The 17750-nt window shown below is 40.8% G+C and overlaps 1 protein-coding gene across 1 annotated transcript; it reads left to right on the top strand.

Moving 5' to 3' along the window:
- Nucleotides 1-296: 296 nt before the first annotated feature.
- Nucleotides 297-13530, top strand: LOC137293409 (transmembrane protein 179B-like). The gene is made up of 5 exons (XM_067823927.1): nucleotides 297-463; nucleotides 7234-7403; nucleotides 7772-7903; nucleotides 8422-8500; nucleotides 9848-13530. The coding sequence occupies exons 1-5, from the start codon at nucleotides 356-358 to the stop codon at nucleotides 10001-10003; spliced, it is 645 nt and encodes a 214-aa protein (XP_067680028.1). The 5' UTR covers nucleotides 297-355; the 3' UTR covers nucleotides 10004-13530.
- Nucleotides 13531-17750: the final 4220 nt, after the last annotated feature.

Here is a 17750-nt window from a genome sequence, read left to right as displayed (position 1 = left end):
CATATATTTGACAAAACTGTCGAGATATGATACGGGTATCGTGTTTAGGGCGGCATAAAACCATACTCACTCTGGCAGCTTGTAGCCCCGGGGCGCAAGCATACCGTCAAGTTCAGTACACCTGAAGTTAAACTATAAACTGACTGCTATACGTTCTCTCACCCCAAGCTGTGTATCTGTGACTGAACAAGTGCTTGACAACACTGAGATAAAGGCCATAACAAGAATGTTTGAACCGGTCGTATAATCACATCTCCATCTTACCCGCCATTTTCCTGTGTTAAGCCGATGTTTTCACAAAGGGGGGTAACTCTTGCCAAGACGCATTTCTTGGGACGGATTCTCGAGCTCTGCAATGGCTTTCGTGATGTCGGCTCGCTTGATCCTCATTGTCAGGACAGTCCTGTATGCTGTCATCATATTATGTAGTTTTGTAATATTTTCGGCTCTAGCAGTAAGCATGGTAAGTGTAACTACGATTGTTTCTTCCACTGAATGTGTCCTATTTGCCGCCACTTGACATGGGCGAGCGTTGTGTGGCAGGTCACTTCATGCTTCGTTAGCTAGTGGAGTATAAACATTTCTGCTCGGCTCGCTGTCGTCGTTCGCTGTGTGTCGTCGTATCGATGACACGCACACAAAAGGCAAGGTTTTTAGGACAAATTAAGGCTTGTATATACTTATGTGACATTCATAATCAATATTTGTCGTATCGTACTCAAGGCCTGCCCTATGTGAAGTTCATTATTAATAATTTAAAGCGAGGATGGGATTGGATACTTGTATATGTAAGATGATATTACATGTCCTTGGTTTGGACAGTGTTACAAACAGCCTTTCATCTGTACGAGTAAACACTACAACGGCATCACGAGAAGACACATTGACTCATGATGATGCACAACCCATTTCAAGGCATCGAATGCCTTAGTAACGTATCCTTGGCTTGTTTTCTTCTGACAACGTTCCAAATTTCTCTGTCCTGGTTCTCGGTGACAGCAGAGACCATATAATATTATATGGTCTCCGGTGACAGCAGTTCAATCAAGGCGGACTAGAAATATTTCTAGTTTCAAGTCTCGATGTGGACCAGCCTTGACATAGAAAATATCTTCTCATATGCAAGCTTTCCTTTAATTTTCAAGTAGGTCAGGCTGGTATTTAATGACGTTCCGGGATAATAAGTCTGCTACACGCGTTACGTTATCTCATATTTTCCTTCAAGACAGTGTTGTAGGAACTATAGCTAGGGTCACCCCAGCTAAATCCACCGCACCCATAACATTGTGTCATTAATCACATTCCCTGACTGAATGACCCTTGTGGTGTTCCAGCGAACGGAAGTGTCTAGCCTAGCTCCAAGGCTGTACTAAATGATCATGCTCTGCATGTTATTAAGAATAAAATACATGTCTGAATAAGAGGACAGAACAGTCGAAGGGCGCCAGTCACATAGACGTGTTGTTATCTGTACAATTTCAAAATTATTTTTATGAATTCCCAGAATTAATAATAAAATAGATAAAATCCTTAGACGTTTTTAAAATATAATCTGTCAGTTATAATTTATACTGATCTTCCTAAATGAAGTTTTGTATAACATTGGAATTATCCTGTAAACCAATGATCTGTTTGCTTTAAGGCTCTATATGTAATATAGGAATGATTTTTAAAACTAATATCCATTTCCTTCATAATTTTCATGTAATTTATCCTTCATAATTATTTAAACTCATCGTCCTTTCTATGCTGACATGTGAAAGCGGTATGCTCGTTTCGTTTTATTGTGACTATATCAGTGTTTCATGTTCCGATGTACTATAAACTATTAGACATACAACCACAAATATGAATTTAGTGTTGAACTTTACGTCATGCTCTTTTGAACTAAAAATAAAATCACAGTTTAGAAACTGATAACCGGAAAATCCAGACTTAATGTACTAAAGGCGATGTGGCGATTGTTTAGTCTTGAGTGACCTCACGTTCAACTTGAAGCAAGTGTTGACACGTAACCTCATGTTACACACAATGTAACGGAAGTTGACCAGCGTCGAGCTCTCGGTGCAACACCCCGATAGAACTACTTCCGTAAAAGAACTCCTACTAAAGGCTGCGGCTGGTACTACTACGCTGAACGTCATCCTATTCTCTGTCTATAATTGAAAGTATATAGTCCGCGGAGTGAGTGAGTTAGTTTGGTTGTAGGCGCTTTTAGCAATATTACAGTAATATCGCGGCGGGGACCAGAATTGGGCTTCACACATTGTACCATGTGAGGAAGCGAAACCAGGTCTACGCCCCAAAACAGTCGGCGGAACAGGGCTGCATAACATGTTTAAATAAGATGGCAATGTCTCATTTGTGCTAAATACTTGAAATATTCATTTTCTTAGTGATTGAATTTCTTGCAGTTTAACGGTACGTGTCTTGTCCGCACTCAGTAGTAACACACCTATATGGTGGCTGTCTGTAAATGTTTACTCTGGACCAGACAATCCAGTGATTAAAACCGTGAGCATCGATCATTGATTCACTGGTCTGATGCGTATGAATATTATAAGTGATAACGCTGATAGGGTGTACTGAGGATCACATGACAGTGATTCACATATTTATCCCAATAACAAATTTACTTCTTCAATGCTGGATGCAACACCCAGCGCAACAAAGCCAAGACAAGGAACATTTTGACATAGCTCAGCTATGCCGAACTTAATCTTTATAAATGAGGTTTACTTGTGTTTTGGACTAGCGCCAAAGACCAGCTGTATGTGGACATTAGTCATGACTAATGTCAGGTTTATATACAAACGGAAAAAAGTAACCATGCATAACATAAAATTGCACACATTAAAAGCTGTTGAAAAGTAACCTTATTAAACATGCCGTAAATCGCCTTGCACGACATGTAATGTCATTTATCGCGCATGGTACGTGTACTCTTACACACTTTTTACATGCTTTTAGACTCCTGAACTTCACACACCTGATACTGAAAACTGAAGAGCGCTTGATTATCCTCTAGCATCTTGATGTTGCGGAAAACACGTTAGTTTCAACCTTAACTGCGCATAAGTCACGCCTTACAGAAAATCATCGTCTCTACTGTGGGTATGCTGGAGACTAGAATGACCCAACATGAAGTGGACGGGCATTTTGGTGTCCATCGAAACACGATCTCATCTCTGTGGTGATTCTTTTTTAACTTAATGGGAACACGATCGTCGATCGGATCAGCCGCACACGTGTGACGTCACGTCAGCAAAGACGACCGCATTCGTCTGGAATCGTTTCTCCCCACCAGTTGGACAGCTCGGACATTTCTTGCTTTTGTCCAATCAATATCGACCCGTGAAGGTCCCGGGGTAGAATAGGCCTTCAGCAACCCATGCTTGCCATAAGAGGCGACTAACGGGATCGGGTGGTCAGGATCGCTGACTTGGTTGACACATGTCATTGCGCAGATCGATGCTCATGTTATTGATCACCGGATTGTCTGGTCCAGACTCGATTATCTACGGGCCGCCGACATATAGCTGGAATATTGCTTAGTGCAACTAAACTCACTCACCAGTCAATGCCAGGACTGTGCGGAACCGAGTGAGGGAACACACCATCCTTCAGCATGGCCCATGCTTGTCGTAAGAGTCGACAAACAGTTTATATCGGGTGGTCTCGCTCTCTGTCTTGGTTTTCCGCATAACAGGAAATCCTGTGTATATTTTTTTTAGTTTATGGGTCCAGTACAAATATAGCTGACACTAGTTTACAGTTTTACGTGATGTTTTCTGATTTGTAAAGCAATAATCTTATAAGAAATATTTGTGTGTACGTGCATTTTCCATGTCACATGAAACATTCCCAGTCTTCCGAAGCCTCAGGATTCTAATCCTATATTTTTAAATGTATTATATTACAGAAAATGACGCTTTAAATGCTCACAAAATTGTTTAAGGGAAAGAGTTATAAGGCGTTATATAGCCCAACTGGACAGTCTATTGGTGACTCTTTTTGGTGAAAGTTGGGAAGCTCCGTACAAACTTTTCACCGTGATATATTTCCTTGAAAGTGGTTTTACATCATTTTATCTCAATAATACAACACTACTTGAGTATAGACAGTATTCCTAGTGATTACTGGACCAATCAGCAAATCAGGTTGGATCGCGTGACATGAGATGGACATTGAGAGTTATTATCCTCAGTATTGACATAAAAATGGAACATCGGAACATTTATGACAACAAAAATACATCCTGGCACGAGAGAAATAATCGTACAATATTGATTCAGCTGCATTTCTGATACAAAGAACAAATCTACGGGACCGAGTTACAAGTGCTTGGAGTAAATGTTTTATATATTTCTAGAACTTTAACATGCTTTTGGCTGTTTTGATATAACACAATGTATGTGCATAATTTAAAAAAAATTGATCGAACAGTTTTGAAAATACTGTTGCGCTACATTTCAAGATCGATTTTCTCTAAAACAGTTTTTAAGACCAAGAACTTTCTGGTTTTCAGGCGACGAAATGTGAGTGAGTATTGCCAACAAGTGCCTATTCAAGGACGAATGTCACATTCAGGTTTCTTAAATGTTAAGGAAATCTGAAGACAATTATTTACGTTCTGTGGTGATTGGGTGAAAGATCAATCGCTCCGAAAGTACTTTATCAGTCACAATGTATTGACGTCATAACGCCACTCTAGTCTGCCCCCTCGTACTGGAACGTACACTAGCTTGTTAACAAACGTAGCGATGACAGTTGTCATCGTCTCATCCCCCTACTTCTGTAAACTTCTCCACAGCATAACGTTTCTTGGTTTGCAGTTGCTTCGCTCGGCTAACATCATAGGTAGAAACATTTCGGTGGATATAATGTCTCAGTTCGACTCATAGTTAAACAGCGACACGACAGCATTCTCCAGTAGAATCGCTGTGTTACCATTCCCACAATGCACCGATGGAAAGCAACGCGGAGCTGAGGACTGTGTATTCAGCGGCGTCTGCACGTACATCCCGATTCTTGTTAACGTGATATCTCATTGTATCATATTGTACCCAGCATCTTCAGATTTGGTGACAGCCTACATTGGGGGATTACGCAGACACCAGTCAATTGTGGTGACCTTGACCTTATTTTGAAAGTCACCACGCCACTTTGGCCACTTTTCAGAATCTTGTTTACGCGATACCTCATGAACTAGTGTACGCAACATTTTCAAAATTAGTGACAGCCTACATTGGGGATTACGCAGACACCGGTTAGTTTTGGTGACCTTGACCTTAATTTCAAGGTTAATGTTATTAATATTTCATTGTTCTTTAGCGGCGGGGGACATTGCCATATATGTGGCAAACACTTGTTCTTAGATGCTTCGGTGAAAGATCAAAGGCACCAGCAGTACTCAGACGATATTTTGTATTACGTCACAATGTGTTCTGCCCCCTCGTAATCGAACACTTTTGCATCACGTCACAATGTAAACGGCGTCACGATGCTTGTCAGCTGTCATCACCTCGTACAGCCTACTACAGTAAACTCACTCACCTGACATCACTGGTGGAAACATTACGTTTATGTTTTCCGACGGATAAAACGTCACATAGTTCGACTGACAATTTTCTAGGGACACGGTGTTTACATTCCCACAATGTACTCGTGGAATGTCGCATGACTAGTCTGCTTCATGTGCTGATCTAAACTTACGTTGGTAGTAGAAATGCGACGTTCATATTGCCTCATATGGTTTAAATTAATCACAGATTTAGTTAAAGTAATTCGGAGAAGATATTTAACCCGAACGTATAACCGTCATCAAACCGTTTATCATGTGTTTTGTCAGGTAAAGTTTATGTTACCGTTGGGTGACAGACACGTCAAAGGAATGGCGCGTGAGTTAGCCCAGTGCGAGGGATTCTTAATTTAGGACACCGACGCAAGCATCCTCGTACTTTAACTATACCAGTTCATGGTAAATGTGTGCTTTATTGCACGAGTTCAGGGCGAAAGTGTACTTTATTACACTATACATGGTGGTACAGCGTATTTCATAAATCTACATTTACGTTGGTGGTAGAATCCTGACATTCATATTGCCCCATATAGTTTACGTTAAAGACAGATGTAACTGAATTAACTTGGTGATGATATTTAACCCGAACGTAAACCGTCATCAAACTGTTAATCAGTTGGGTTTTATGTCCTTAGTGTAGAGGGCAGACACGTCAATAGAGCACAGCGTCATTTAGCCCTGAATGCAGTCTAAGTAAACTTTCCCTCAGTACTTTTCGTTACACTCCACCACTGAGTCTAACAAAACCTTATGGGAGGTCGCTTCAGGTAACCTTTGAGACTGACCAATCAGAACACAGCTTACCAAGCGTATATACTGCAGGTCAAATAATTGTGCTATATGCGGATTTTTCTTTGTGGAGAGATCTGTTTCAGTGACCTGAATATTTTGAAAGTCCCTCCTATCCCTAAATAGTAGCCGTTGTCTGATTGGTTAAATCTATTTAACCGTCTCGCGTTTGATTGGACTGTCATTGGTTGCTCAAAGGTTACCTGACGCGACCTTCTACTAGGTTTTGATAGACTCAGTGGTGGAGTGTAACGAAATACACTGAGACGACGTTTACTTAGACTGCCCTGGACGAGAATACTCATTTAGGTAACCGACACCGTTGCTTTTCTGTTGTGTTTTGTCTTAGAATTATCGTCGATAAGAATTACATTTGGCAGAAATACAGTTGCTTCTTTCACGAAGCAACCTTTACTTAGGTTATCCTCAACTTCCATTCCTTAACATTGCACTACTTTAGGTTACCTTAGTGACTTATGATCACCTTAGTGCTTTGTGAAAGATGACCCAGAACTATTACAACGTTGAAGCACTCGAACGCAACCACCCGAATACTAGTATATATTTTGTTTATTTGTTTTTCACAATCAGCAATGTATATTACATGTCACGAATAAGTGATAATTGTGTTTTAATTATGTTTGTTATTTTGGTTCCATATGACCATTAATATATACTAAGGTTATCTAAGTGATTTTTGATCACCTTAGTTCTTTTTGAAAGAAGCCCAGAACTATTACAACGCTGGGCGTAAGCACCCGAATATATATTTTTTTTGTCTGGTCTTAAGTGCAAATGTCATGACGTCATCTACTTGATGTGACGTAACGCGACTGTTCAGTATTTTCTGTTCGCTGTTACAGAATAAACATGACAACAACTGCTTGCTGTACGCCGAGGTAAAGAAAACATTCGGATCAGCATCGACATGTAACTACAGCATCGCCGTCGCTGTCATATTCTGCTTGTTGTGTCCCATCGCCGTCATCGTGCTGACCGTCCTCACCTTCATCGGCATCGTCAAGGATAAACTGTAAGTTCTTACACCTGTCATTGGAATGACTTATAAGGAAACACTAGCAGTACACTGGTCCAGTGGGTGAGTTAAGTTTTACTGCATTTTAGCAGTATTCCAGCATTATCATGATGAGGGACACCGGAAATGGACTTTCCGCATCCTACCCATGTGGGGATCGAACTGGGTCTTTGGAGTAGCGAGCGACCGCTATAACCACTGGGCTAACCCACCGCTCAATAGGGTAGTCGTAGTTATGAGGTATAACAGACTTGTGAATAGGCAACTGCATCTTGCAACTATTGCGTCCGCCGTGTCGGACATTGCTTAAATGATACTGTTTTCAGTCAATTTCAGTGAACGATAAAGGTTGTTTTTTTCCCCAGAATACAGTTTGCAGAGTTACCGTTCCTGATCCAGGTCATCGCAGACGGTGTTGCATTTTTCTTTGTCCTAATATCTGCCTGCACCATCAGTGTTGGCTTCAAAACGTTGTGCGACAGCATCGGTGGCAGATCGTGAGTACACCCTATTTCCTCATATTAAACTCAGCGCACAATACACAATGGTACCTGGCTGACTGCCTACATCATGTGCTTGCTTGCTTGCTTGCTCTCTCTCTCTCTCTCTCTCTCTCTCTCTCTCTTCACTGGCTGACTACACTCTCTCTCTCTCTCTCTCTCTCTCTCTCTCTCTCTCTCTCTCTCTCTCTCTCTCTCTCTCTCTCTCTCTCTCTCTCTCTCTCTCTCTCTCTCTCTCTCTCTCTCTCTCTCTCTCTCTCTCTCTCTCTCTCTCTCTCTCTCTCTCTCTTCACTGGCTGACTACAACATCGTATCCTGCCTCTCCACTGGCTGGCTGGCTCACTATACCATCGTGCCCTGTCTATCCACTGAGTAACTGTACCATCGTGCTCTTCCTTTCCAATGACTGACTATACCGCCATGTCCTGTCTCTCTAACTGACTGTGTCACCGTGTTGTGCTTCTTTACTGACTGATTGTGCCTAAGTAATGGTAACTTTTACTCTTTATGAACAGGTGCTCAGAGGCAGCAGTGTTTCCAATTCACGACAAATCAAAAAAGGACTTTTTCTATTCGAATCTAGCTGCAGCTGAGGTAAGTGTGAATATATGTAATATCATCACAATATCATAGCGCATTATCTGCTACTTTCACTCCAACAGAAGTGAACTTATTCATAGATTGAAAAGATAAATCAGTACCTTTTGGTTTGTTTATGATTTCACAGACACTTAATATAAACACCTGTGCGTTGAAACGTCAGCGGAAAAGGGAGGTAACTCGTATTACCTGGACTCCAAAGCCTATGATAGCAAATACAACACACAGACTCTAAACAATATCACCCCCAGCAACTGAAACATAAAATAAACAGAACAAAACAGGACATAACACGATCTTTTGGTGGCTGTCTCTAGCGTCTGTCAGTTTTTAAGCTTGAATTTCTTGCATATTCGAACATAATCAACGGCCGATCCTTCTCTGAGACTTCTGCTTGCTCAGCTTGATATGAGCTACTCGGTATAAGTTTAAATACCGGAAACAGCAAGTCGAGTAAAATTCATTAAACAGGGGAAAAAAAGAATGTTTCTAACGTTGCGTTGTGCGGAGCATGTTTCAATTGAATTGTTTATACAGCCATATGCTATCTATTTTGGCTTACTTATTATACAACGCACAGACGTACAGACAGTTACATTCAAAATCCGATTCACTCAAGCTATCACCCTATAGACCCACCTCAGTTATCAGTAGAAACACCCGTTGCTGCTGCTGCTGCTGCTGCTGCTGCTAAAAACCCCATACGCCGCCTAAAAACCCGATACGGAAACATTAAATCTTCTTTTTAAAACAAAGTTAGGACATTGTAGACCATTTCTCGACACTGAGATATCAAACGGCGACATTGTCTCGGCTGTTTGGATATGTAGACAATCAACTGACAAAGGTGCACCCCACAATAACAGACCCAACCAAGTGTGACACGGTCACGCAATGCATTAGTATTTACTTGATCAGATCAAGCTGAACAAGCTGAAGTTTTTTAACTCGGTGGGAAAAAAATCTTTTTGTTCAAAATGCCATTTTCTAGGAAACACCACGCTGTCCAAAACATACTTTGACTTCAGTTCATTGAGCACAGCGGCGTGCAACATTATCCCATCTTTGAGACGGAGGTTAGTAATGATTTATGTCTTGAACAGACCACCAAATGTTTGACATATCCTACCAGTGGGTTTACCTTCGTTACTGGGTCTCATCATCGCAAACACTTTTTTGTCAATATTAAATACACCTTTGAACTTGAAATTAAGGATTAGTATGTTATAAGTATGTTTAGTGGCTATTCGTAAGGAGCGCATACTTATATATGATACAAATTGTAAGGCAGAGGGCTCTTGTACATGTACGCAGTTCTATGTTATTTTACTAATTACCCAGGGAGGAGCGTGGACAGCGGCCATCTTGTGGTTGGTCCAGCTCATCGGGGGACTGTTCGTGTTGTGGAGGAACGGCCGACTGCCCTGTTTGCCGTGTTCACCACCCCGTAAGGATCAACCCTCATCGCCGCCCCAGCAAGTCCCTGCCACATTCTAGACGATCCCTGGGACATGAGCCGACTGTCTTGTGCTGAGTGTATAATTACACACCCCTTATGATGTCAGGGTAGCTCAGTGGGCAGTTCCTTAACTCGTCTCACAGAAAGTCTTTAGTCGAATCTCCATATCATTTCCACTGAGTGAATCTAATCAGGACATAGGTTCCCCAGGCAACGTCTCATATAAGCGAGCAAGTCTTAAGCATGCAGGCTGACTGCTCTTTAAGACGAATTCTACTTATTTGTGAAAACATCTTATCTATTAATTTCGGCCTCAGATTTGTTGTAAAGTTATGTTGAAGCTTATGTTTGTGTGAGTGACATGATAGCATACTTTGCTAATTGTATTGTTTTATAGTATTATTTGATTTGGGGAAATTAGAATTGCACTTCTACGAATGTACTCAATTGTGGAAAGGCATTAGCGTTAGGGAAGCTCCTTGTTGTTGACTGGCTTGAACCAATGTCTCTTTGCTCTCAGATGGGTTTACTGATGGTATAGTGACAACCTTCACTTTCAAACTGAATATTAGTAGTGTCCCTGCCAATATATTGCTTTAATATTGCTCATGGCGGCGTAAAACCTCACTCACTCATTTCTTCAAACAGAATATCCATGTTGTTGCGCCTGCTATCTCACCGAAAAATCAACATCGATCATTTTGTTCAAGATTTTCATGTTTTGTTTATTGCACCTTTCATGTTAATAAGTTTAATGGTTCAGTGGTAATTCATAGATGTCCACACGCCCTGCTGTTCGGCTCACAACAGGGGAAAATGTATATCCACCGCAGATATTTTGCCGTGCCCTGAACTCCTTACGGCGTACGTAGCGGATTCTAATGTTTGTTTATAATGATTTTGGATGAGCCGCGAGTTTAGACAATATTAAAGTAATGTCGGAAATGGAAAACAAACTATTTCTAGGCTGCTGCTGTATCCCTCAAATGTACACAACTGCAAACTGGATGTGTCGAAATAACTCTCTAGGCTTAACAGTGGGGTGCGTAAGAGGGTATCCAGAAAAACATGTTTACTGGTAAAATCGCACATTTTGTTTTTAAAATTACGACTAGCTGCTGAAAACAATAGATCAGGCTACAGATGGCAATTAGGTCGCTCAGCCAGGTATGGCAATAGACCGTCGACTCGGCTGGTGATGAAATGCATGCGCTGCTTACTGGCATAAGGCACCATCTCCAAAGATATTTTGTGCTTTTTCATGTGTGTTGAATGTGTCTCATCTGTTGATGAACATCTTACTTGTCTTTCTTTCATGAAGTTTATATGAAGATACGTAAAAGAGTGTGATACCTGATGCCCATAGAAATGCACCGTATTAAATGTCTCAAACTATATAAGTGGCATGACCATACGGGATCGACATTATTAGTAAATTGTTATGAGACACTGTGATGGAATATCATATCTTAGGTGATATCTCTATCCCCCAGCCCGACCCTAACTATCGTGAGCGACACCTGTCCTGGTTTAGCTTTTGAGACGACAACCTCCTACCAGTTTCTTTTTATAGTATAGTGAAAGTGTGACTCCATGGTAGCTACATCCTTAATAGTTTCGGCATGAAATATATTATTTTTACGACAGCTATCGTTTAAAATGAAGCTAAGTCTAATTTTAAAATGTGCATTTAAAAAGTGCCATTTATAACACATTATCATCGCACACTAATTAGCTTGAAGCCATGGTCTGTTCCAAATAAGTGGCTTTGGACATTGCTCATTTCTGCTCTAATCTCTCCTCAGTAAAGCCCTTTTTTCACGTTTCCTATCTCTGTACACTGGAGCTGTAGTAGGCCGATCTTAGTTTAACAAATATTTCACACTTTCGAATATCAGTTACATTAATTGTAGATTAATGAAAAAAATGTTTTTATTTCTATTTCCGACTGTACTTTAGCAGTTTTCTCTCGTCATGCCGAAGGCACGTCCGACGTTCAAAATATGGCTGCATTGTGTAAAGTCCATTTCTGGTGTCCTCGCCAACATATTGCGGTAATATTGCTAATGGTGGCGTAAAGCCTCAATCATTCATTTATTCAAACCAAAATTAACCATGTCGTTGCGCCTACTGTATCACCGAAAAATAATCATCAGTCATTTTGTCCAGTATTTTTGGTGTATATGTTTTGTTTATCGTACCTTCCATGTAAAGTGCATATGTTTAATTGCACAATGGTATTTCATACATGTCCATACGCCCAGCTGTACGGCTGACAACCGGGGAAAATGTATATCCACTGCAGATATACATTTGCATACTAGTGTGATTCAGTTGTATATACTGTGGCAATATGTCCTACGGATAATACACCGGAATGGTATGTCATTGGGAATAACAGTTAGGTTTGTTTGGTGTTTTTTAAACGCCGCACTCAGCAGTATTCAAGTTTTATGACAGCGGTCTGTAAATATTCGAGCCTAGACCAGACATTCCACTGATCAACAGCATGAGCACCGATCAACGCCAATAGGAAACGATGTCATCCAAGCCAACACGCCTGAACACTCGATCCCGATAGTCGCCGGGTCAATATCAGGTGGAAAAATGTTAAATAACGCATATATACATAAGCATGTGCTTGGTAAAGACTGGATTATTTACAGACCACCGCCATATGGCTGGAATATTGCTCGATAACAACGATACACACTCATGCGAACAGTCAACGGGTACTAAAGAAAATCAGGTCGTGTAGTATATACTGACGGAAGGAAATAAGTAAACGTAAGGAAAACCAACAACAGAATGCATCACGCTTCATGTCAACCACAAGCACAAGGCTGCGCAACAGAAAGAAAAGTGACCAGTCTTTCTATATGCGAGTGAACCGAGACTTGTCATTTTCTCTTTGTTGTGCATCCCTGTTTGCGCCACAGTTTGCCAGACTCCCAACAATGGAAATGTATGCTTAAAAATTCCTTCCCTGCAACACCCAATGGCATTGTGTAACGCGAAACTGGAACTTCTGTCACTTCTGTTCCTTAACTTCCTTCCGTCAGTATATCTGATGATATATTGTGCCTTATTTATTATTACTCGTCACTCATTCACTGCTGACTGTGTTAATTATGGTGCTCAGTGCGAACTACTTAGTTGAATAGATATCATTCCATGTGTATCTAGAAAATGGTTCATCGTTGACTTCCTAGATTTGCTTAATACTCAACAACCAACCGTAAATTCTTTGACTGAATTGAAAAATGTCGTTACAGAGTCATCTTCGGTATCTCCAGTATACACGTTCCGATAAAATCTCTAGTATATTCCGGATGCATCTACGAGCCCAATAATTTTATTACCTCCCCTACTTTCTCCGCAGTCTCACAGTAGCCTATCAGCTTAAGCGCCGTTACATCCAAGCTGACCAATGTCAACAAAGTTAGCGGTCGCAGCTGCGAAGGTTTGTTGGCAGTGCCACTCGGATTTGGGAGAAATGATACAGACTAATTCACAGGTCCGAAATACATAGCTGAGCATGAACTATATGAAATAAAAATAAAAATGCTGTAGTAAATAGTTATAAATACCTCGGTATGTTATATATACACCTGGAAATTAATCAAGCAACACCCCAATTTTTTCTATTGGAGCAACTTTGAAGTGTTCTGACAATCAAAATATGCCGGGTTGATATAGTTTGACACTTTTTTATTCAACAGACGATCTCTGACAAACAACTTAAAGGGAAAAAGTATCAAGACTTTGCTTTATTGCAACGAAATCCAAATTCTTAAAACTGTCTTAAATTCATGAAAAAATGGACACAATTTACTATTCATCCACAGACGTTGTTGTCAGGTGTATTAACACAAATGTCACATGGAAAGAAAGAACAGTCATCTGAGAGTCTGCACACCGACTTTCATCAATATCTAGTGTGTTCTCCCTGCGCACGCACCACCGATTCCAGACGCCTCCTCATTCCTTGGATGAGTCTCCGGATCTGATTCTGGGGGATCCTGTTCCACTCCTCATGCAGGGCAGCCGTCAATTCGTTGAGATTATGGACTGGTGGGTCTGTCTGCCTCACACGACGGCCAATAAAGTCCCACAAATGTTCAATGGGGTTGAGGTCAGGGCTCATGGCAGGCCATGGAATTCTGTCAATTGCATTTTGCCGCAAAAAATCATTTACAGCATGCGCCCTGTGAGGTCTAGCATTGTCGTCCATAAATATGGGTCTCGTTGCCAGAGGATGGTTCTCAAAATGAGGTACCACAGCCCTGTCAAGAACCTCCTGTTGGTAACGAACACCGTTAAGGTTGCCACGGATGGTAATGATATCCAACTTGCAGTTCATGGAAATGCACCCCCATACCATAACGGAACCTCCCCCAAAGGCCACAGTCTCCTGGATGTTCCGTGGAGCCATTGCTGTGTTCCTCTGCCTCCAGACCCGAGTACGACCGTCCACCATGTGCAGCAAGAACCGGCTCTCATCTGAGAAATGGACCTTCCTCCAAGAGGCAATGTTCCAGTGCAAACGGTCATTACACCAGGCCAGTCGGGCTGCCTTATGGGCTGGAGACAGTCTGGGTCGCTTGATTGGCCTCCTTGTCCGGTATCCTGCAGCTTTCAGACGATTCCGAACAGTCCTGTTCGAGATGGGTCTCCCTGGAAGCCACTCCTGTCTCAACCGAGAGCTCGAGTCGAAGGACCTGCGCCGTACAAGTCTCAGTAAAGCTCTGTCCTCCCGGACTGTGGTCTTCCTGGGTCTTCCTGGTCTAGGCAGGTCTTTAACTTCATTAGTGGCCCGGTATTTTTTCAAAAGTTTTGAAATTATGGAATGATGTCGTCCGATTTGAGTCCCGATTTGTCTTAGAGACATACCAGCATTCCTCATGCCGATTATTTGCCAACGAGTGGCCTCTGATAATTTCCTACGTGCCATGACATTGAAATGAATGAAAAACCGAATGCAATCGACAACCTGCGCTTGTAAACACCCCAGGGAAAAAGTGCATTTTTCGAAAGTTGAGGTTAAAGCAATGCACGTGCGCTGTGCAAGCTTCACGCGCGTCATATCAACCCATGAAAAGCTCATGCTGTATGTCAATACATCAAAATTGAATAATCAATCATCAAAATTACTTCGTTAAACTTTGTTAAGTTTTTATGTGTCTTTGAATTTGGTGTTGCTTAATTAATTTCCATATGTATATATACCTCGGCTCATGAAAGCGGAAGCTGTATTGCATTCGTAAATACTCGTGCCATTCCGGCATGCCGTCACGGAAAGAGACGAGTAGTTACGAATGACTGTATTGCGGATTTAGCGTCGAGAAGTAAACGTGCATTAATGGAAGTTATCGTTAATCTAAGTAAAATCGGAACGGTAAATAAATTGTAATGTATTCTTTAAAATATTCGACACGCACATACAGCCAACCTTATTATATGGCGCAAAAATATGATGTAGGCACACATTTGATGAATTAGAAAAAGTTCATTTAATTGCATGTATAAGATTTTTACATGTTAGCAGTTGTATATGGAGAATACGGCAGGTATCCCTTTGAATTAATGGAATGTGTAAAACCCCAAGACATTTGCTTCGAGGTTCAGGTATGCATGAAAACCGGATATCGCTTAAGGTATATAAAAACCCAGTTATATTCTTTTGGCTGTGATTACACTAGTTTTAAGTGTGTAATATCTTAATCTCACATGGTTTTGGTTATATATGGATGTTTCAATCTGTGGAAGATAAATCCTCTTTCATTTATGCCTTTGAAAATGTTGCTATTAATGTGTTCTTCCTGTCTTGGACTTGTACTCAGAATAATAGCTCTAGATTTTGTATTTATCGTGAATATGTCAGTATTTTAGCCCCAAAGAAATCTTTAGATTGCATTATTGACAAAAGACTCAGGAATATATTTGTTATGTTCAGATGTGGCTTTTTGAGGTTAAAATATCATGCAGGGAGAATAGGTAGGAAAGAATTCTGTAAATTAGCAACTGACGAGTACCACTTTTTATTCATCTGAACATTACACAACACACTACGAATTAAACACTTTTCCACGCTATGAATTAAATACCTTTCTTATGTAAAAGCGATCAAAATCCGAACATGTACAACTTTAGATCTTTTCTATCAACGGATAATGTAATAGTTTTTTGAAAAAACTTCAGTATTTGCTTATGGCATGCACATAAATTAAGAGAATGTACATGAAAAATGTGAGAAAACCTGAGATGATAGATACCACATGTACGATATCTGATGTTAAGTTTTATAAACTATAACAACACTCCAGCCTATCCATTGTCTTTACAATTGTACATATTTTGCAGTGTATACGCGCCTGTGACCTTCGTGCTGGAAAAATACACTTCAGCTTGATTACAGGTCAAAAGAAAGTTCACATTTACACTAGATGTGACACAAAAAATACACTTTTTAGCAAACGCTGAAAACGGAATAAAATTGGAAAAATAGGGTCAAAATACGTATGGAATACATCACAATGACATAAGAGTTTCTTGTCTGCTTTGTTTTAGGCAGACATCCACCATGGGGTGTACTTTCTTTAGGCTGGCAGTTTACTTATCAGGTAAACATTTTAAAGCATTCAAAGAACTATTTTTCTTGCTATATTTTTTATATATAGCTAAACTGTACTGAGCGCGGATACACTGAAATTTGAAGGGCGGGCGAACAACTTATTGTTATCGTTGTTTGTATGTTGGATCTTGTTACACCGCTCATTAAAATGTTTTGTCTTAATTGTGTTGAATTAATTCACTGAACTACTTCCATGACTTTATATTACAAGGACACAACACATGCAGGAGTGAGTGAGAATAGTTTTACTCCGCACTCAGCAACCGATGACATGTGTCAACCAAGTCAGCGATCCTGACCACCCGATCCCGTTAGTCGCCTTTTATGGCCGCTGAGACAGTGGACTGAGGCACAGTTGATTAACATTCTGTAAAATATATAGATGAACATCAAATGAAGATGATGTATGGCCGAGGGAGGTAATAACTCACCTCGGCCCTGGCGTGACATGAAGTGGCCAATATCAAATATTGCCCAAGTTTTACCATTTAAAATATGACTTAGACAGCTTTTCATATAATATTGTACTTTGGGTGTCATGAGCACTTAATGGAGCAGACATCACTCACACTTTCGTGCTGGTACCGCTGTTAAATCAGTAACCTCGTGCAACACGATGCCTTATAATAGATATATACTAGGTTATTATAAATTCTACGAAATCGCGAACCTTTCAGGGAATACGTTTCCTAGCAAAGAAAGAATACAAGAAAGGTACCTGTAAAATATGGCCGAGGGGTGTAACAACTCACCTCGGCCGTGGCGTGACATGACGTGGCATATATGAAGATGCCTTCATCACGGACCAGGTAATGCACGAGATGTCATGGAACAGGTATATCACTAGATACTACTGGTATTACAACATGAGTAAGACTGAGAGAAGAAGCGCTCATAACTGAGCAAAGAGGAATGAAGTAAGAGGTACGTAATGTATTGGGAAATACATCCGGCTTCACGTATCTGTTGAGATAATGCAGGAATCGTGCCAAACGCGGCATAAATCCACTCTCTGGCAACCTGCGGCTCGGGCGTCAAGTTCAGTACAGGTGGAAATAAATTAAAAACGACTATAATACGTTCTCTCATCCCAGGCTGTGTATCTGACTGAACATGTGCCTGGCAACACGAATGAAGATAAAGGCCATGAC

The sequence above is a fragment of the Haliotis asinina genome, chromosome 8, assembly GCF_037392515.1.
Source record: "Haliotis asinina isolate JCU_RB_2024 chromosome 8, JCU_Hal_asi_v2, whole genome shotgun sequence".
NCBI classification, from domain to species: domain Eukaryota; kingdom Metazoa; phylum Mollusca; class Gastropoda; order Lepetellida; family Haliotidae; genus Haliotis; species Haliotis asinina.
Note: the sequence above shows the minus strand (reverse complement) of the source record. Positions and strands in the feature narration are given on the sequence as shown.